The following is a 22,011-nucleotide window of genomic DNA, read 5'->3' on the forward strand; positions in this document are numbered from 1 at the left end:
CCCTTTGGCCAAAGAAATTTCTCTGCATCTCTGTTTTGAAAAGGCGTCCCTCTATCCTGAAGCTGTGTTCTTTTGTCCTAGACTCTCCCACCATGGGAAACATCCTTTCTACATCTACTCTGTCTAGGCCTTTCAACATTCGAAAGGTTTCAATGAGATTCCCCCTCATCCTTCTGAATTTCAGTGAGTACAAACCCAGTGCCATCAAATGTTCCTTGTACGATAACCCTTTCATTCCTGGAATCATCCTTGTGAATCACCTCTGGACTCTCTTCAATGCCAGCACATCTTTTCCAAGATGAGGGACCCAAAACTGTTCACAATACTCAAGGTGAGGCCTCTCCAGTACCTTATTAAGCCTCAGCATCACATCCTTGTTCTTTTATTCTAGACCTCATGAAAGGAATGCTAACATGGCATTTGCCTTCCTCACCACTGACTCAACCTGCAAGTTAGCCTTTCGGGTGTTCTGCACAAGAACTCCCAAGTCCGTTTGCATCTCAGATTTTTGGATTTTCTCCCCCCATTGTCCGCACATTTATTTCTACTACCAAAGTGCATGACCATGCATGTTCCAACGTTGTACTTCATTTGCCACTTTCTTGCCCATTCTCCTGCTCTGTCTAAGTCCTTCTGCAGCCTACCTGTTTCTCAATGCTATCTGCCCCTCCACCAATTGTAGTTTTGGACTAAGTTATTTGAACATGTAACTTAAGACAAAGAAGATACACTCAATATGATAACAAAATTGCACATAAACAAACTGAGTGTTTCCAGAGCAAATACCTACATTGCCATTTATTTCAAGAATGCTGTGCGGTAACCTGTAAACAACATTCTTTTATGTGTTCCATCGTCCTGTGGGCCCTGAGACTCCTATACCTTCTTCCTAATGGGGGGAGCAAGAAGAGAGCATGGCCTGGATGGTGGAGGTTCTTGATGATGGATGCTGTTTTCCTGCAACAGTGATCCATGTAGGTGTACTCAATGATAGAGGGATGGGCTTTACTTGGGATGGACTGCGCCATACCACTGCTTTCTGTAGGCTTTCCCATTCAATGTCATCGGTGTTCCAATACCAGGCCATCATGCAACCAGTCAATACTCTCTTCACCTCACATCTATCGGAGTTCGTCGAAGTATTAGATGACATGTCAAATCAATGCAAACCTCTAAGGAAGTAGAGGTGCTGATGTGCTTTCTTCATAATGACATTTACTTGCTGGAGCCAGGTCAGGTCCTCTGAAATGATTACACCGAGGAATTTAAAGTTGCTGACCCTCTCCACCTCTGATTCCCCCAATGAGGACAGGCACATAGACCTCCAGTTTCCTCCTCCTGAAGTCAATAATCATCTCCTTGGTCTTGGTGACATTGAGTCAGAGGTTGTTGTTGGGGTACAACTCAGCTAGTTTAGGAGGCCTGTATAACTCCCATAAGGGACTTTTTACCCTTGCAGTTTCTTAACTATGTCGACAATGATTCTATATCTTCAAATCTTATGTCACCTCTTTCTAAGGATTTGATTTCATTTTTTACCAACGGAGTCACTGCTCCAATTCGGCCTACTTGCCTGTCCACAAGACCAAAAGACCATAAGATAATATGAGCTGAATGAGGCTATCAAGCCCATCAAGTCTGCTCCACTATGTCATTGTGGCTGATCCATTTTCCCTCAATCCCAATCTCCTACCTTCTTCCCGTATCCTTTCATTCCCTATCTAATCAAGAATCTATGCCTTAAATATACCCAATGACTTGACCTCCACGGCCACCTGTAGTAATGAATTCTACAGATTTACATTTACTGGCTAAAGAAATCCCTCCTCATCTCCAGTCTAATAGGATGCCCCTCTATTCTGAGGCTGAGTCTTCTGGTCTCAGACTCTCCCCACATCCATGCTATCAAGGCTTTTCAACATTCAATAAGTTTTACTGAGGTCACCTCTCATTCTTCTGAATTCAAGTGAGTAGAGGCCTAGAGTTATTAAGTGCTCCTCATATGACAAGCCATTCCATCCTGGAATGTTGTTATGAACCTCCTTAAAACCCTCTCCAATGTTAGCACCTCCTTTCTTAGTTAAGAGGCCCAAAACTGTTCACAATACTCCAACTGAGGCCTCACCAGTGCTTTATAAAGCCTCAATGTTACATCCTTGCTTTTATATTCTAGTCCTCTTGAAATGAATGCCAACATTGCCTTTGCCTTCCTCACCACAGACTCAACCTGCAAATTCTGCACCTCAGAGTTTTGAATTTTCTTTCCATTTAGAAAATAGTCTACCTTTTATTTCTTCTAACAAGGTGAATACCATACACTTCCAGACCCTGTATTCCATTTGTACATTCTCTTAATCTGTCTAAGTCCTTCTGTAGCCTCTATATTTCCTCAAAACTACCTGCCACTCCACCTATCTTCGTATTGTCAGCACACCTGGCCACAAAGCCATCAATTCCTTCATCAAAGTCATTGACATATAATGTAAAAAGAAGCAGTCTGAATACAGACCCCTGTGGAACACCACTGGTCACTGGCAACCAACCAGAAAAGGCTTCTTTTATTCCCACTCTTTGCCTCTCTGCTAATCAGCCAATGCTTCATCCATACTAGTATCTTTCCTATAATACCATCGGCTCTTAACTTGTCAAAGGCCTTCTGAAAATCCAAGTACACAAAATCGATTGATTCTCATTTATCTATCCTGCTTGTTATTTCTTCAAAGAATTCCAACAGATTTGCCAGGCAAGATTTTCCTTACGGAAACCATGTTGACAACAGCCTATTTTATCATGTACCTCCAAGTACCCCGAACCACATCCTTAACAATTGACTCCAACATTTCTCCAACCACTGAGATCAGACTAACTAGCCTACACTTCAGGAGGGCAAGGAGCGACCACCCTCCACTGAACATCGCCAACTCCTCCGTAGAGATCGTTAACAGCACCAAATTTCTTGGTGTTCACCTGGTGGAGAATCTCACCTGGTCCCTCAACACCAGCTCCATAGCGAAGAAAGCCCGGCAGCGTCTCTACTTTCTGTGAAGGCTGAGAAAAGTACATCTCCCACCCCCCATCCTCAGCACATTCTACAGAGGTTGTATTGAGAGCATCCTGAGCAGCTGCATCACTGCCTGGTTTGGAAATTGCACCATCTTGGATCACGAGATCCTGCAGCAGATAGTGAGGTCAGCTGAGAAGATCATCGGGGTCTCTCTTCCCGCCATTACAGACATTTACACCACACACTGCATCCGTAAAGCAAACAGCATTATGAAGGACCCCACGCACCCCTCATAGAAACTCTTCTCCCTCCTGCCATCTGGCAAAAGGCACCGAAGCATTCGGGCTGTCACGACCAGACTATGTAACAGTTTCTTCCTCCAAGCCATCAGACTCCTCAATATCCAGAGCCTGGACTGACACCAACCTATTGCCCTCTACTGTGCATATTGACTTGTTTATTATTTATTGTAATGCCTGCACTGTTTTGTGTACTTTATGCAGTCCTGGGTAGGTCTGTAGTCTAGTGTAGTTTTTGTGTTGTTTTACATAGTTCAGTGTAGTTTTTGTATTGTTTCATGTAGCACCATGGTTCTGAAAAACATTGTCTCATTTTTACTGTGTACTGTACCAGCAGTTATGGTCGAAATGACAATACAAAGTGACTTGACTTGATAATTTCCTTTCTTCTGCCTCTCTCCCTTCTTGAAGAGTGGAATGACATCTTTAATTTTCCATTCCTTCGGAACCATGTCAGAATCAATTGATTCTTGAAAGATCATTACTAATGCCTCCACAATCTCTTCAGTCACCTCTTTACATCCCTGGGGTGTATACCATCTGGTCCAGGTCACTTATCTACCTTCAGACCATTCATTTTCTCAAGAAGCTTCCCTCAACTTGAAATACTTCTGCCTCGACACTCTCGAACTGCTTGTGTCTTCCACTGTGAAGACTGCACAAAATATTTATTCAGTTGATTCGCCCCATTACAACCTCTAGAGCATCATTTTCCAGCAGTCTGATATCTACTCTCGCCTCTCTTTTATACTTTATGTTGTCTGAAGAAACTTAAAATATCCTCTTTAATATTATGGGCTAGCTTACCTTCGTATTCCATTCTTTCCTTCTTTATGGCCTTTTGATACATTGTGTATCCTTGAATGTTAAGCTCCCAACTATGATCTTCTTTCAGCCATACCTGCCAAACTCTACCTGTGCTACAAGATCATCTGCCTTATTCCTATAATTCAAATATAGCTTTTTCAGTACTGTATTCATCACCCTTTTCGATTTTGCACCTAATCATCTCACATCCCTAATCATCACTTGTAATCATCCCACTGGCTGCAATTTTGCCCAATCATCTGCTGGTCAAATTAGTTTAACCAGTCCCCAGCAGCTCTCACAAACCTCCCCAAAAGGATCTTGGTCCCCCTTGGGTTCATGTCCTTTTTGTACACATCATACCTTCCCCAGAAAAGATCCCAATAACTCAAAAATCTGAAACCCTACCCCTTCAGCAATTCCTCAGCCACACATTCATCTGCTGAATCATCCTATTCTTACCTTCGCTGGCGGGTGGCACAAAGCAGCAATCCAGAGAATACTCCCTTAGTAATGCAGAGATTATTAGATGGCATTCATCTAAAGTAAAAGGGGAAAATTCAAAGGAAATGTACAGGCAAGTTTCTTTTTGTCTAGAGATTAGTGTGTGTCTGAATTATGTTGCCGATGGAGGCAAATATAATAGAAGCATTCAAAAGACTCAGAGATGATTAGATGTTTGTGTTGAGAATGTAGGGATATGGACTTTGTGTAGGAAAAAGGGATTAGTTTTGTTAGGCATACAATCTGAAGTGTTGTCCACTCACTACAACTAATTAATCTCTGTATTTCAAGATAATTATGGAGAAAGATAGGACTAGCCCCTAGGTTGAGTTTCTAAATTGGAGAAAGGCTAATTTTGATGGCATGTGGATTGAGAGGGATTGTTTTTCTGGCAAAAGGATTCTTGGTAAGTGGGAGTCCTTCAAAAAAGAAATTTTGTGAGTAAATAGTTTGTATGTTCCTGTTTAAAGAAAAGGCAAGGATGAGGATAACAGGTACTATATAGGGAACCTTGGTTTTTAAGGCATATTGCTTAAGAAGAAGGAGGCGCAGAGCAGGTACAGGCGGCAAGGAAGAAATCATGTGCTTGAAGAAATGGAAGAGAGCACTTAAGACTGACATCAGGAGAGTTAGAAGAACATAGAGCGCACAGCATAGTACAGGTCCTTCAGCCCACAATGTGACATCAACAAAGGCATAAGGTTGCTTTGGTGGATAAGGTGAGGGAGAATCCCAATGGCTTCTCCATATACTGTGTATTACAAGCAAAAGGATAGCAACAGCTAAAATTGGTTCACTTGAACAACAGCATGGTAGTCTATGCATGGACTCAAAAGAGATGGGGGAGATCTTAAATGGATTTTTCGGTCTGTATTTACTTAGGAGACAACACAGAGTCTATAGAACTGAGGAAAGACAGTATTGATGTTATGGACTGTATACAGATTACAAAAAAGAATGATTAAGTTCATTAGCTTTTTTAGGTTACCTTAAGTTAGTTCATTGTCAGTTATTCTATGTTATGCAACTGAAGGTAACTTATATTTTGGTAGGTCTCGCAATGTTCAAAGTACAATAAGAAGTAACACCTATAAAGAGCTTTGCAACACAATGAAAACTGCTTCTATTGATATTAAGAACAATATGATTATTACATTGTAGAACTGTGTTTATGTACAGGTTAGCATTTTAAGAAGTCATCTTTTTCAGGCTGCAAAAATAACATAGTTTAGACTATCTACACTATTTCCCCATAAAGCATGAAGTAATTTCTATCAATTGCATTATAAAACAATGTAAACTACTTTTGATATAGTGATTTTGACTTCCCGGATATCGATTGGCATCTCCTGAATACAAAAGGTTTAGAAAGGACCGAATTTATTAAGGGAGGGTGAATGGCCAGAAGTCATGGTACATATTGGTACCAATGGAATAGGTAGGGAAAGAGATGAGGTTCCAAAGAGTGAATATAGGAAGCTGAAAAGAAGGGCCACAATGGTAGTAATCTCAGCTTTGCTGCTGTAGTGTATTTCATATTCCAATAATATGAGTTATATTGTATATTGTTTGATTAAGCATCATTTGTTTACATAATTAATTATGGGTTATAACCTAGAAGTACGTAAGAAGTACTCAATAAGCATTTTATGTCATTCTTCACTGTGGAAGACACCATCAGTATGCCAGAAATTCAAGAGTGTTGGTGGTAGAGTCTTGGGAAGCTGAAAGGTCAGGAACTATATTAGTCACCTGAACCAGATGGACTACACCACAGGGTCCTTTCTGAAGAGATTATGGTGGCATTATTTCAAGAATCATCAGATTCTAGAATTGTTCTGGAGGACTGGAAGATTGTAAATGTCACTTGGCTACTTAAGAAGGGAGGGAGGCAAAAGACGGGAAACTAGCCTGACTTCAGTAGTAGGGAAGATATTAATTTCCATTATTAAGGATGAGGTTTGGGGCTACTTGGAGACATATGATAAAATAGACCAAAGTCGGCACAGTTTCTTTCAGAGGAAATCTTGCCTGACAAACCTGGTGTAATTCTTTGAGGAAATAACAGGCAGGATAGACGATGGAGAGTCAGTGGATGTTGTTTACTTCAATTTTCAGAGGGCCTTTGACAAGCTGCTGCACATGAGGCTGCTCAAAAGGCCAAGAACCCATGGTATTTCAGGACAGATACTAGCAGAGATAAAAGATTAGCTTTCTGGCAGGAGGTAAAGAGTAGGAATGAAGTGGACCTTTTCTGATTGGGTGCTTGTAACTTTTATATTTTGCAGGGGTCGGTGTTTAGACTGCTACTTTTGTTTTATATGTTAATGATGTGCATGCCAGAATCTACGCCTCTTTGGCCAAGTTTGCAGACAATACAAAGAGAGGTGGTGGGACAGCTAGTGTGCAGGAAACAGGAAAATCCGTACAAGGACTTAGACAGATTGGGAGAATGGGTAAACAAGTGGCAGGTGAAATACAGTGTGGCGAAGTGTATGGTAATACACTTTGGCAGAAAGAATAATGATATAACACTTACAAAATGCTGGAAGCATCGATGAACAGGAATAAATAGTTGACTTTTTGGGTCAAGATCCATTATCAGGACTGGAAAGGAAAGGGGAAGTAGCCAGAATGTAGTAATGGGGAAGTAGTACACGCTGTAAGATGACAGATGAAGGCAGGTAGATGGGAGCGGGGGGTGGGGGGGGTGTTAAAGTGAAAAGCTGATAGGTGTTAGGTGGAAAAGAAAGAATCTGATAGAAGAGGAGAGTGCACCATGAGAGAAAGGGAAGAAGGAGGAGCACAAGAAGGAGGTGATAAACAGGAGCAGGGAGAAGAAAAGAGGTAAGAGGGGAGCCTGAGTGGGGAATGAAAGAAGAGGGAATGGGAACTTGGGAAAATTACTGGAGTCAGAGAAATTGATGTTCATGCCATCAGGTTGGATGCTATCCAAATGGAACATGAGGTATTGCTCCACTAAACTGAGAGTGGCCTCATAGTGGCCGCAGATGAGGCCATGAGCCATCATGTTGGAATCAGAGTGGGGACTGGAATTAAAATGGTTGACCACTGGGAAATCCAGGTTGTTGCAGATGGAGTAAATGTGCTCAACAAAGCATTCCCTCAATCTACATTGGCTCTCACCAAATTGGGGAGCACCAGATACAGTAAAGGACCCTAGCAGCTATGCAGGTGTACTGTTACTCCATCTACAAGGACTGTTTACAGCCCTGAATGGATGTGAGGAGGAGAATGGGCAGTTATCTCCATTATCACTTGCAGAGAGAAGTGCCAGGAGTGGGGAGAAATGAAAGGACAAGGGAATCACGGAGAGCGCATTCGCTGCGAAAAGCCAAGAGTGGGGTTGGGGAAGGAAAATCATGTTTGGGGGTAGGATCCCGTCGAAGCTGGCAGACATTGCAGAGAATAATGTCTTGGGTATGGAGGCTCATGGGGTGGTAGGTAAGGACTGGAGGAACTCTATACCTGTAAGTCGGTGGGAAGCTAGGCTGAGGGCAATATCTGGGAAATGGAGAAGAGACAGGACAGTGTCATTGCCGATAATAAAATAAAATAGCTGGGCCCAAAACACATGCACTCGTACCACTCAAACACATTTTTATTTTACTTCTGCATAAGAATAGCATAACCGCTGTTACCTACACTGTTCTGAAGGCAGGAGAGAAAGCTGCTATTTTTATACAGACAAAATGCAGGAAGAACTCAGCAGGTTAGGCAGCATCTATGGAAAAGAGTAATCAGTCGGCGTTTCAGTCGGAGCACTGGAGAAAAAGGATGAGTTAGAGTAAGGTGGGGGGGAGGGAAGGAAGAAATACAAGGTAGTAGGTAATAGGTGAAACCGGGGAGAGGGAGAGGGGTGACGTAGAGAGCTGAGAAGTCATTTGATGGAAGAGATAAAGGACTGGGGAAGGGGAAATCTGATAGAAGAGGATAGAAGGCCGTGGAAGAAAGGGAAAAGAGAGGAGCACCAGAGGGAGGTGATGGGCAGAGAAGGAGATAAGGTGAAACAGGGAAATAGGAATGGGGAATAGTGGTAGTGGTGGGGGGGAGGGGTGTTGGCAATTACCATAAGTTCAGGAAATCGATGTTCATGCATTCAGCTTGGAGGCTACCTCGACAAAAATAAGGTGTTGTTCCTCCAACCTGAGAATGGCCTCATTGCGGTACTAGAGGAGTCCATAGACAGACATGTCAAAATAGGGATGGGAAGTAGAGTTAAAATGTGTGGCCACCGAAACACCCCACTTTTTCTGGCAAATGGAGCGTAAGTGCTTGGCAAAGCAGTCTCCCAATCTATGTTGGGTCTCACCGGTCTACAGGAGGCCACAGAAGGAGCGCCGGATACTGTAGATGACCACAACAGACACAAGTGAAGTGTCGCCTCACCTGGAAGGACTGCTTATGGCCCTAAATGGTAGTGAGGGAGGAGGTGTAGGGGCAGGTGCAGCACTTGTTCCACTTAAAAGGATAAGTGTCAGGAGGGAGATCAGTGGGGAGGGACAGATGGACAAGAGAGTCACGTAAGGAGTGATCTCTGCGGATAGTGGGGGGCGGGGAGAGAGGGAAAGATGTGCTTGGTGGTGAGATCCCATTGGAGATCGTGGAAGTTACAGAGAATTATGTGCTGGATGGGTGGCTGGGGTGAAGGCAGAAGTGCAAAATAGAAGAGATGTGGGTGAATTGATGGTGGAGGAAGGGAAGCCCCTCTCTTTGAAGAAGGAGGACATCTCCTTCATTCTGGAATGAAAAGCCTCATCCTAAGAGCAGATGCAAAGGAGACAGAGGAATTGAGAGAAGGGGATGGCATTGTCGTGGCAGAGTTGAAGGAACTGCCCTCACCCCACTAGTGATCGAGGTTCCGCTTGTAGATTGGGAGATTGGTTTGCCAAGCAGTTACACCCTCTCACCAGGAAAAGAGGGATCTCCCGGTGGCCACCCATTTTAATTCTACTTCCCATTCCGACATATCAGCCTATGGCCTCCTCTACTGTCATGATGAGGCCACACTCAGGTTGCAGGAGCAGCACCTTATTTTCTGTCTGGGTAGCCTCCAACCTGATGGCATGAACATTGATTTCTTGAACTTCCGGTAACTGCTCTACTCCTTCTTCATCCTTCCCCATTCCCATTTCCGTGTCTCACCTTATTTCCTCACCATCACCCCCCAGTGCTCCTCCCCTTCCCTTTGTTCCGTGGCCTTCTGTTGTCTCTGTTACGAGAATACACATAAAATTAAGATGTTTGCTGGCCTGGGCTAGCATCAGTGGCATCAGCAGTTGGTCTGCCACCTGCCCTCAGGGGAAGGAGAGATAAGGAACAATGGAGCAGCGTCTGGAGATGTGTAATGAAGGGATGTGGGAGGAAGAGCTGTCTGGAGCGGCTCCCCCCTTTGAACCCTGAACTGTTTGAAGTGATGGACAGGCGATACCCCAGCAGGGGGATAAAAAGGGACAGGTTCGCTAAGAGAGACACACACGCCACCCGAGGTAACGAGACCCTGGAAGCGGTGCGCCTCTCACGAGTGGTGAGAAGTACCGGACAACGCCCAGGGTGGAAAGGTACGATCAGCGGGAACCCGGTGTGTGTCCGCCCTTGCCTGGGTGCCGGGTTCACTGCAGAGGATCGACCGCATCTGGAGGAGGGGTCACAGTCGGTGACCTCAGGTGACATCACCAAGGACCCGCCCAAATGCTGTTTGTGAGCCATCTCGCTGGTCTGTGAGTGAAGCTGTGCTGAATGATGAGTTGTTCCTATTCTATGTCTCTCTTCCCCACCTTGTCCATCGCCATGGCAACGATTACTGCGAACTGAACTACTAAACTGGACTGAACTTTGAGTCATTTTGAAATTGGTCATTTACCCCTAGACAACGATAGAGCTTGATTGATGCTGTTATCTTAATTCTGTGCACATGTGTGGTTATCATTGTTGAATTGTTGCATTTATTATCCTTTCGATTACTGTGTTGCTTGTTTCTTTAATAAAACTTTCTTAGTTCTAGTACTCCAGACTCCAACTGAGTGATCCATTTCTGCTGGTTTGGCAACCCAGCTTATGTTACGTACCCCGTAACTGGGTTGCCAAACCAGCAGAAATGGATCACTCAGTTGGAGTCTGGAGTACTAGAACTAAGAAAGTTTTATTAAAGAAACAAGCAACACAGTAATCGAAAGGATAATAAATGCAACAATTCAACAATGATAACCACACATGTGCACAGAATTAAGATAACAGCATCAATCAAGCTCTATCGTTGTCTAGGGGTAAATGACCAATTTCAAAATGACTCAAAGTTCAGTCCAGTTTGTAGTTCAGTTCGCAGTAATCGTTGCCATGGCGATGGACAACGTGGGGGAAGAGAGACATAGAATAGGAACAACTGATCATTCAGAACACTGCTTCACTCACAGACCAGCGGGATGGCTCACAGACCAGCGAGATGGCTCACAAACAGCTTTTGGGCAGGTCCTTGGTGATGTCACCTGAGGTCACCGACTGTGACCCCTCCTCCAGATGCGGTCGATCCTCTGCAGTGAACCCGGCACCCAGGCAAGGGCGGACACACACCGGGTTCCCGCTGATCGTACCTTTCCACCCTTGTCGTTGTCTGGGACTTCTCACCCACTCGTGAGAAGCGCACCGCTTCCAGGGTCTCGTTACCTCGGGTGGCGTGTGTGTCCGTCTTAGCGAACCTGTCCCTTTTTATCCCCCTGCTGGGGTATCGCCTGTCCATCACTTCAAACAGTTCAGGGTTCAAAGGGGGGGAGCCGCTCCAGACAGCTCTCCCTCCCACATCCCTTCATTACACATCTCCAGACGCTGCTCCATTGTTCCTTATCTCTCCTTCCCCTGAGGGCAGGTGGCAGACCAACTGCTGATGCCACTGATGCTAGCCCAGGCCAGCAAACATCTTAATTTTATGTGTATTCTCGTAACACTTCCCCCCTTTAAGGATTTTTACCGGGAGGTAAAAATTACAAACATGACTACATTATCTGATACATACACAATATACATCTTTAACAGTTATTTAGCTAATACAGAGAATTTGAAATTGTCAACACCTTGACAGACAGTCATCACATTTTCTGTTCCTTTTACACGTGTTATTAATAATCCCTTAGACCAGGCTCCAACTCAGCAAACTTCATAGTGGCCAAAAACACTGATGAATTGCGACCAATGTAACCTCTCATTTGGTTTTGTCCCGGACCACAATAACAAGGGTCGTCCCATTCCGACTCAATTTTCTCTCGCAAGGGCTTAGTAGGAGGGGGACGGGTATTGACCGCAGAGTTATTGCAAAACTTCCTGCAGTACCCCACCATCTCCAAAAGCCTTCTGAGGGCCCTCTTGTCTGTCGGGGTTGGGAGGTCAGCGATAGCCTGCACTGTAGCTTGCATCACTGCCAGCTGCCCCTGTGTCACCACAATTCCCAGGTAAGTGACATTCGTGTGGCCGAATTCATTTTTTCCAAGGTTCACTATCAAGCTGGCTTCAGACAGCCGTGTTAAATTGCCAATACACACCTCTGTGTTCATCAGCCCTTTAGTCACTGAATTACTCAAAAAATATGGGTGTTGTTTACTTGGCTGCCCTATTGTAACAGACATAACCCAACGTCCCAGTTCTTTGCATTTCCTCGGGACAATCAAACACATGGGTGCGAGTCGTTTAATTACTCCTTCGGGGATTAAGGGAGAGACCTTATCAGTAGACCTGGCCAAAACAATAGCCTTCTCCCATCTGACCGATCCCATCCTAATCTTTTCAAAATGGTTTTTTTCTCTTAGCAGGGGGCCCCTAGCTTCATTGATTTCCACGCTAACACCGACTAGGTTTGTTAGCATATCAAAAGCCGGTGACCGTCTCAGTTCGCGTCGGTCATGATCAATAACATTTTTCCCCCTGGGCAGCCGGTAACTCTCTTTCATGATTCCACCAACTGTTTCCTCCAGCACCGCAAAATGTCCACCGGGGGGTACCTCGTGGGCCATGTTAAAAACCTCATCCCCATAACTCTTTTGCACCACCCCCCATTCCTCATCTGCGGGTACTGTACTTGATTTCCCTTTCTTCCTTAGCACTTCCTCCTCCGCACAATAGCTTGTCAAGGCTGTGTCAGAGAGAGCGGTCTCGGCAAAAACCATCAGCCCCTCGTCTCGCTCCTGCGTCTGCACAAATTCTTTCCTGGCTACTGCTACGTCCGTCCCAGCTCCCTCACTACCTCTTATCTCACTACACCCTGTCTCATACAAGGTTGGCAGAAATGTTTCAGCCAAATTCACCATCGCGGGCGGGGCCTCCATGCTGGCAGGCTGACCCGTCAATCTCACGACTGGGAACACGATTCCTCCGGCGATGTCATTACCGAGCAAGACTTCCACGTCTTTCATCGGTAATTCGGACCTCACCCCGATCGTGACTAGTCCAGAGACCAGGTTGCTCTGTAAATGTATCTGGTGCAAAGGGACCGACTCTGTCCCTTCCCCAACACCTTTGACCTCTACCTCCCCAATCTGGGTCTCTGAGCTAAACTCTAATACACTCTTCAGTATTAGTGACTGACACGCTCCCGTGTCTCTCCAGATCCGCACTGGAACTGGTTTTAACCTCTCCTTCACTGACACCAGTCCGGCCGAGATAAACCTCTCGCGCCCTTCCTGGACTTTTTCAGACCTGTCCTTCCCTAGCGGTTCGCTTAACAGCTCAATACAGCCATTCAAAATTTCCGCTTTTCCTTTCCCCGTCTCCTTCCTTGGGGCAAAGCACCTGGACGCAAAGTGTCCGACTTTCCCACAAATATAACAGACGACCCCAGGAGACTTCCTACCAGACTGCTCCCGGTCTACCTTATCCTTTTCACTAGTCCCCGGCTTACTTTCTGACTTTTCCGGTGGACTCTCCCCGCCGTCCTGACTACCCTTCTGGTAGCCTTTACTCGGGGCAACCTTCATTTTATGCGTCAACGCATACTCATCCGCTAACTTAGCAGTTGCGGCTAACGTGGCTGCCTCTTTCTCATCGAGGTAGGGTCTCATACCCTCAGGGACACAACCTTTAAACTGCTCAATCAGAATCAGCTGCAGCAGTCTGTCATAATCCCCCTCTACCCCTTTCGAGGCGCACCAACGCTCACAATATGTTTGCATCTCGCGAGCAAACTCCAAATACGTACGGTCCCACCGCTTCCTCGCATTCCGGAACCTCTGCCGGTATGCCTCCGGGACCAACTCATAAATCCTGAGGATGGCCTCTTTCACCACCTCATACCTCTGGGCATCTTCCGCGGATAAAGCGGAGTAAGCTTGTTGGGCTTTCCCTTTCAGTACACTCTGAAGTAAAACAACCCACTTATCCCTTGGCCAGTCCTGACTTATAGCTACTTTTTCGAAGTGGAGAAAGTACCGATCCACATCGGTATCGTCAAATGGGGGAACCAGCCTAACCTCCTGGGTCGCCCGGAACCCTCCACCTTGGTTCGGCACGAGCCCCTGCTCGGCCCTTATCTTTAACTTCTCCAGCTCAAATTCCCTTTCCCTCTGTTTCTCCTCTCTCTCCAACTGTCTGTCCCTCTCTCTCTCTTCTCTCTCCAACTGTCTTTCTCTCTCTTGCCTTTCTACCTCTCTTTCTTTCTCCCGCCTTTCTAACTCTCTCTCTTTCTCCTGCCTTTCTAACTCTCTCTCTTTCTCCTGCCTTTCTAACTCTCTCTCTTTCTCCTGCCTTTCTAACTGCTTCTCTTCGTGTTCTAACTGCCGTACCCGGAACTCGTGCTCGAGTCTCAGTTTTTCAAGCTGTACCTGTACTGCGTCTCCAGCAGGTTTTTCAATAGACACCACCCCCAGCTCACCTTGGGGAAACACACCTTTAGATACATAGTGCTCTACAATAGCTCTGTGTATCTCCTCTCTCCTCATTGTCGACTTCACCTTAGCAAGATTCACCCGTTTGGCCACAGCTATCAATTCCGATTTCCTGGCATCCTCCAATGCCTCCAAGGTCGGCGCCTTTATAAATTCCTCAACCTCCATTTCTGCTGTTTGTCTTTTCTTTCTTTCGGGAATTTTAACCCAATCAATTTACTCCGTCCCAAATTTAGCGTTCAAAATCGCGGACGAGAACCCCACTTATGTTACGTACCCCGTAACTGGGTTGCCAAACCAGCAGAAATGGATCACTCAGTTGGAGTCTGGAGTACTAGAACTAAGAAAGTTTTATTAAAGAAACAAGCAACACAGTAATCGAAAGGATAATAAATGCAACAATTCAACAATGATAACCACACATGTGCACAGAATTAAGATAACAGCATTAATCAAGCTCTATCGTTGTCTAGGGGTAAATGACCAATTTCAAAATGACTCAAAGTTCAGTCCAGTTTGTAGTTCAGTTCGCAGTAATCGTTGCCATGGCGATGGACAACGTGGGGGAAGAGAGACATAGAATAGGAACAACTGATCATTCAGAACGCTGCTTCACTCACAGACCAGCGGGATGGCTCACAAACAGCTTTTGGGCAGGTCCTTGGTGATGTCACCTGAGGTCACCGACTGTGACCCCTCCTCCAGATGCGGTCGATCCTCTGCAGTGAACCCGGCACCCAGGCAAGGGCGGACACACACCGGGTTCCCGCTGATCGTACCTTTCCACCCTTGTCGTTGTCTGGGACTTCTCACCCACTCGTGAGAAGCGCACCGCTTCCAGGGTCTCGTTACCTCGGGTGGCGTGTGTGTCCGTCTTAGCGAACCTGTCCCTTTTTATCCCCCTGCTGGGGTATCGCCTGTCCATCACTTCAAACAGTTCAGGGTTCAAAGGGGAGGAGCCGCTCCAGACAGCTCTCCCTCCCACATCCCTTCATTACACATCTCCAGACGCTGCTCCATTGTTCCTTATCTCTCCTTCCCCTGAGGGCAGGTGGCAGACCAACTGCTGATGCCACTGATGCTAGCCCAGGCCAGCAAACATCTTAATTTTATGTGTATTCTCGTAACAAGCCTATGGCCTCCTCTACTGTCATGATGAGGCCACACTCAGGTTGCAGGAGCAGCACCTTATTTTCTGTCTGGGTAGCCTCCAACCTGATGGCATGAACATTGATTTCTTGAACTTCCGGTAACTGCTCTACTCCTTCTTCATCCTTCCCCATTCCCATTTCCGTGTCTCACCTTATTTCCTCACCATCACCCCCCAGTGCTCCTCCCCTTCCCTTTGTTCCGTGGCCTTCTGTTGTCTCCTATCAGATTCCCCCTTCTCCAGTCCTTTATCTCTTACACCAAATGGCTTCCCAGCTCTCTACTTCACCGGGCCCCTGCCCCAGGTTTCACCTATCTACAACCTTATATTTCTTCCTCCCCTCCCTCACCTTCTTACTCTGACTTCTCATTTTTTTCTCCAGTCCTGATGAAGGGTCACAGCCTGAAATGTCAACTGTTTACTCTTTTCCATAGATCCTGCCTGACTATGCTGAGTTCCTCCAGCATCTTGTGTGTGTTGCTTGGATTTCCAGCATCTGCAGATTTTCTCTTGTTTGTGATTATTATACAAAATTAGCTTACGGATATTGACCATTTGGTAAATTCCTTACTTACAAGATAAATCGTCACTCATAATAGAGATGGTAAAAGTCAATTGAAATTTCAAGGTGACAGTCAGTGAAAATTAGTAAGGCAATTGTCCCTTCGTTGTTTTGTGTGTTTCACATCCTCCTGTTATTCCTATCTTGTCTGTCTCCTACACCTCTTATTGTGTAAACGGACACTATGTTTTCGGAAGACCTTCTTAGAATAGCCTCACTACAGAGGCCTCACTCCTCTGGATGAAGTGGGTAAAATGGAATGGCATTTTTACAGGTTGGGAAGAAGTATAGTCGAGATAGCTGTCAGAGTCGGTAGGTATATAAAAGTCTCCGGAGGAGGAGACAGAGACACCAAGAAAGGGGAAAGGGATGTCAGAAATGGACCAACTGAATTTAAAGGCCAGGAATGTTGATGAAATTGAAGAGCCCAGCATGGGTGCATGAAGCAGCACCAATGCAGTCGTCAATGTAGTGTAGAAAGAGTTAGGGACTGTTATCAGCGAAGGCTTGGAATATGGATTGTTTCACACAGCCAACAAAAAGGCAGTCATAGCTGGACACCATGCTTATGACCATGGCTACACTTCGGGTTTGGTATATTTTATAAACTTACAAAGACACCTCTTATAAACCTACTGACTCTCACAGCTATCTTGACTATATTTCTTCCCACTCTTTCGCCTGTAAGAATGCTATTCCCTATTCTTAGTTCTTTTGTCTCCACTGCATCTGTTCACAGGATTAGGTTTTAATTTCCAGAATATTAGAGCTGTTGACTTTCTTAAAAAGAGCAGTGTTTCACTGATATCAGTCTCACCCGCAACTCCTCTATTCCCTGGACATCCGCTCTCACCCTATCTTCCCGCGGGGATAGGATTCCTCATGCAGTGGTAGGTTGCATCCAGCACATCCTTCTCTGCCACTTATCCATGCAATCTGAAGAAGGGCAACACTGGCCCGTTCATCTACTTGCGCAACTCCATTCAGGGTCCCAAAAAGTCCTTCCAGATGAGGAAACATCACCTGTAAATCTGCTGTGGTTATTTACTGTATCTGGTGCTTCCGGTGCGGACTCTCTGCATTGGTGAGACCCGACGTAGTTTGGGGGACTGCTTTGAGTAGCACCTTTGCAACAAGCAGTATTTCCCAATGGCCAACCATTTTAAATCCAGTCCTCACTCCCATTTCAACATGTCAGTTCATGGCTTCCTCTGTCTACTGCCATGTTGAGGCCAATCTCAGTGTGTAGGAGTATCACATCATATTCCATCTGGATAGCCTCCAGTCTGATAGTATGAATATCAATCTCTCTAACTTCCGGGAATTTTTCTGCCTCCTCCTCTCTTTTTCCATTTCCCACTCTGGCTCCCCTTAGCTCTTCTGTTCACCCTCTCTCCCATCTGATTCCTTCTATTTCAGCCTCTTACCTCCTAGATTTGCACTTCACCACCCACCCTCACCTACCTGGCTTCACCTATCACCTGCTAGCTTGTACTCCTTCCCTCCCCCATTACCTTCTTATTCTGGCTTCTTCCTTCATCCTTTCCAGCTACAATGAAGTGTTTCAGGCTGAAATACTGACTTTTTGAAATATTCCTTTCAATAGATGCTGCCTGTCCTGCTGAGTTCCTCCAGCATAATTTTTATGTGTTACTCTGGATTTCAAATATCTGCAGAATCGCTTGTGTTTAGGAATAAAGCTGTAGACTATATTCCAAATGGGGAGAAAATTCAAAAATCTGAGCTTCAAAGGGACTTGTGAGTCCTTGTGCAGGATTCCCTAAAGTTTAAGCTGGAGGTTTAGCCAATGGTAGAGAAGGCAAGTTAGCGTTCATTTCAAAGGAGTGGAATATAAACAGGAAGATATAATACCTAGGCTTTAAGGCATTAGTCAGTCTACACTTGGGAGTTTTGCGAGCAATATGGGCCCTTTATCTAGCGCAGCGGTCCCCAACCACCGGGCCGCAAGGAAACGATATAATTTGGCGATATGAGTCAGCTGCACCTTTCCTCATTCCCTGTCGCGCACTGTTGAACTTGAACGCACGTGAGGTCATTACGCACGCGTCATCTGTGTCAGTGCGGGAAGATCAAGTCCTCGAGCTTGCAACTGACGGTGGGCTGAAAAGTATGTTTGACATAACATCTCTGCCAGCAGTCCAGATCAAAGTCAAGGCTAAATATCCTGAGATAGCCACGAAAGCACTGAAAACGTTGCTTCCTTTTCCAACATATCTCTGCAATGAATGCAGTGAAAACTAAATTGCGGAATAGACTGGACATAAGGAATTTCCTTCGAGTATCGCTGTCTCCCATCACCCCTCGATAGGACCATCTTGTTGCAGGAAAACAAGCCCAAGGCTCCCACTGATTCAGCGATATTGGTGTGTTGCAATGATTTTATATGTTCATACGAGGAAAATATGTGCTGTGTGTTTAATATCCAAACGTTACTTAAAATGTTATGATGCTATTGACTTATAAGTGACTTATAATTGACTTACCACTATATTCATGCGCTGTGTTACATAAAACCTAAAATAACACTAACATATAGTAAAAGCAGGAATGATATGATAAATACATAGCTTATATAAAGTAGAAATAATGTACGTACAGTGTAGTTTCATTGAACAGAATTGCCAAAAACGATTTGTAGAAAAAAATCGGCACGTCCACCCATGTGCACACAGGTGCCCATGCAAGGCTTCATGATCATGGTAGTCTTTCTCAGGGTAAACACAATGTATTTGACTGCTACTCTTCTCCATTGGCAACCCTCCCCTCCCTCTCCGGCGCCCGCCACCCCCCCCGGGTCGGCCGGTCCGCAAGAATATTGTCAATATTAAACAGGTCCGCAGTGCAAAAAAGTCGGGGACCCCTGATTTAGCAAAGTTTGTGCTGGCATTGGAGAGGGTCCAGAGGATCCTTTGGAGGTTCAAGAGACTGATACCAGGAGTGAAAGAAGCACATGATGTCTTTGGACCTGTAGTCACTTGAAGTTAGAAAAATGGTGGGGGGGGGGGAGTTCTCATTGAAATCTATTGCATATTAAAAGGCCTGGATAGAGTGGATTTGAAGAATATATTTCCTATAGTGGGGAGATTTAGGACAGAGATGAGGAGGAATTTCATTAGCCAGAGGGTGATTAATTGTGGAATTCATTGCCACAGACAGCCGTGGTGTCCAAGTCAGTGGGTATATTTAAATCAGAGGTTGACAGGAACACGCAGAAAATGCTGGAGGAACTTAGCAGGCCAGGCAGCATCTATAGAAAAGAGTAAACAGTCAATGTTTCAGGTGGAGACCCTTCATCAGGGCTGAAAAAAAAGATGAGAAGTCAGAGCAAGCAGGTGGTGAGAGGGGAGGAAGAAGTACAAAGTGGTAGGTGATAGGTAAAACCAGGAGAGTGGGAAGGGATGAAGTAAAGAGCTGGGAAGTTAATTGGTAAAAGAGATAAAGGCAGACATCCCACCTCTCCCGGAAGTTCCGGGAGTCTCCAGCATATTGATAGTGGCTCCCTGACGCCCGGAAATTATATACAATATCCCAGAAATCGACTTTTTTGAGAAAGAGGGGGAGAGGGAGAGCGAGCATCCTCATTGGTCTCTCTTCGTGCTATGGATGGTCCCCAACCACCGGGCCACAAGGAAACAATATGATTTGGCGATATGAAACGATATGAGTCAGCTGCACCTTTCCTCATTCCCTGTCACGCACTGTTGAACTTGAACGCACGTGAGGTCATGACCCATGCGTCATCCATGTCAGTGCATGAAAAAGATCAACTCTTTGAGCTTACAAATGATGGCAGGCTGAAAAGTATGTTTGACATATCATCTCTGCCGGCATTCTGGATCAAAGTCAAGGCTGAATATCCTGAGATAGCCACGGAAGCACTGAAAACGTTGCTTCCATTTCCAACATATCTCTGTGAAGCGGAGTTTTCTGCAATGAATGCAACGAAAACTATATTGCGGAATAGACGGGACATAAGGAACCCCCTTCGGGTATCACTGTCTCCCATCACGCCTCGAAAGCACCGTCTTGTTGCAGGAAAACAAGCCCAGGGCTCCCACTGATTCAGCAATATTGGTGTGTTGCAATGATTTTGTAAGTTCATACGAGGAAAATATGCGCTGTGTGTTTAATATTAAATTCGTTAGATAAACCCTTTTAGAAACGAAATTGAGTGTATTAGCCACTTATAAGTGACTTATAGTTGACTTATCACCTATATTCCAGTCGTGATTACCCCCCCCGCAAGAATATTGTCAATATTAAACCGGTCCGTGGTGCAAAAAATGTTGGGGACCCCTGCTAAGTAGACCTATCAGTTTTCTCTGTGGGCAGGCTTTACAGTCGACCTCAAAAATAATGACAGTGTTGCTCGCTGCACTGTTTGCAACAGTGACTTTTCTATTGCCCATGGTGGGTTAAAATGTAAAAGACATGTTGAGATGAGTTTAACAGGTGTCATTCGTTCATTAGCATAGCTAACGTTATTTAAACTGGCTGTCTGGCTGCGAAGGAGCTACTCTATTGATGTCCTACGTGATGAAGCCAAACTTCCCGTAGACTTGCTTAAAGTTGTAATAGAATAAACATGATAGTATAAGTACATATTTTAATGTTATATTTTCTGCATATACCCAACTTGGTTTACAGATTAGACAAAATCACTAAACAAAATATTACATACACCCTTGGAGGTCGACCGGGGGAGGTTGCGGGGGGCGGGGTGCTACCTCCCTGAAATGAGTTTTTCAGGGTGGAATGTCTGTAAAGGGAGAAGAGGGAAACTAATAAGAGAGAATAAAATTGACAGGATATTATTTTCAAGGGCGTCAAAATTTCCGGAGAGAAGGCAGAAGAATCTGACTGAGAGGGTTAATAAATCACCTTGATGGAACGGCGGAACAGATTCGACGGGCCGAATGGCGCAATTCTGCTCATATGCCTTTTGCACATGGCAGGGAGGACAGTTAGTGGTCAGCCCATATTGTTACAATCATGTGGATAAAAGAGAATTTAATCCTACCACGTTTTTTTTGGAATACGCCACTAGAATGGAGAACCCAGCAAAAAATTAAATCTTTTACGAACCGGAAGTGTCGCACAGCCGCGCCAGTATCAGCGCGCTACAGTCGCGAGACTTGTAGCACGTTGCTAGGAGACGGCAGTGTGGTCAATGGCGAACGCTCAGCAGCCTTTTGGTGATGGACGCCCATTTACGAAAGGTGTGCCGGGCAGGCCGGCCACCGGCACCCGACCTCCCCCCACTGCACCGAGGCTCAGCACGGGAGTAAGTGGCTGGGGTTTCTTTGGGGACCCATCAGAGATCGCTCACTGTCATCTTCTCCTTCACCATTTTCTACTCTGCACTCGCCTTCATGCATTCTCTCTGCAGCCTCGCGGCTGCACACTCCACTCTGAACCCAGAGCTTTATTACACTCCAAATGCTGCTACACGCAACCGTCTTTGCCTTTTTATCTTGCCGTTACCGATGCTCACTCACCTCCTACCATCCTTTAACCATGCCTAGTCTCGCGACCACGATCATCGCTCTCTATTCTTGTCCATCCCTTCACCCAGATTTTCCCTTCCACGTACTTCGCGTGGCTCTGTCTTCGGGCAACACCCGCCCCATATCCCCGCTTGCCTCCACCGTATCTTTTCAGTGCCTGGCATTTTTCCGCTTGATAGCGTTTCTGCTTTCTCATCCCCTCACAGCATCAATCCTTCATCTGAATCTCATATTGTAAATATGTATGTTCTCAAGTAAATAATCATGTTC

At 45.4% G+C, this 22,011-nt stretch overlaps 1 protein-coding gene across 1 annotated transcript in view; it reads left to right on the plus strand.

The window, feature by feature from the left end:
* Window positions 1-21,393: 21,393 nt before the first annotated feature.
* The window catches only part of ift74 (intraflagellar transport 74), a 256,862-nt gene continuing 256,244 nt past the window's right edge, over window positions 21,394-22,011 (plus strand). Inside the window, exon 1 of the mRNA XM_063047634.1 lies at window positions 21,394-21,518. Coding sequence (XP_062903704.1) covers window positions 21,405-21,518 — 114 coding nt within the window. The 5' untranslated portion in view covers window positions 21,394-21,404. The remainder of the gene's footprint in view (window positions 21,519-22,011) is intronic.

Source organism: Mobula hypostoma, chromosome 5 (genome assembly GCF_963921235.1).
Source record: "Mobula hypostoma chromosome 5, sMobHyp1.1, whole genome shotgun sequence".
Taxonomy (NCBI): domain Eukaryota; kingdom Metazoa; phylum Chordata; class Chondrichthyes; order Myliobatiformes; family Myliobatidae; genus Mobula; species Mobula hypostoma.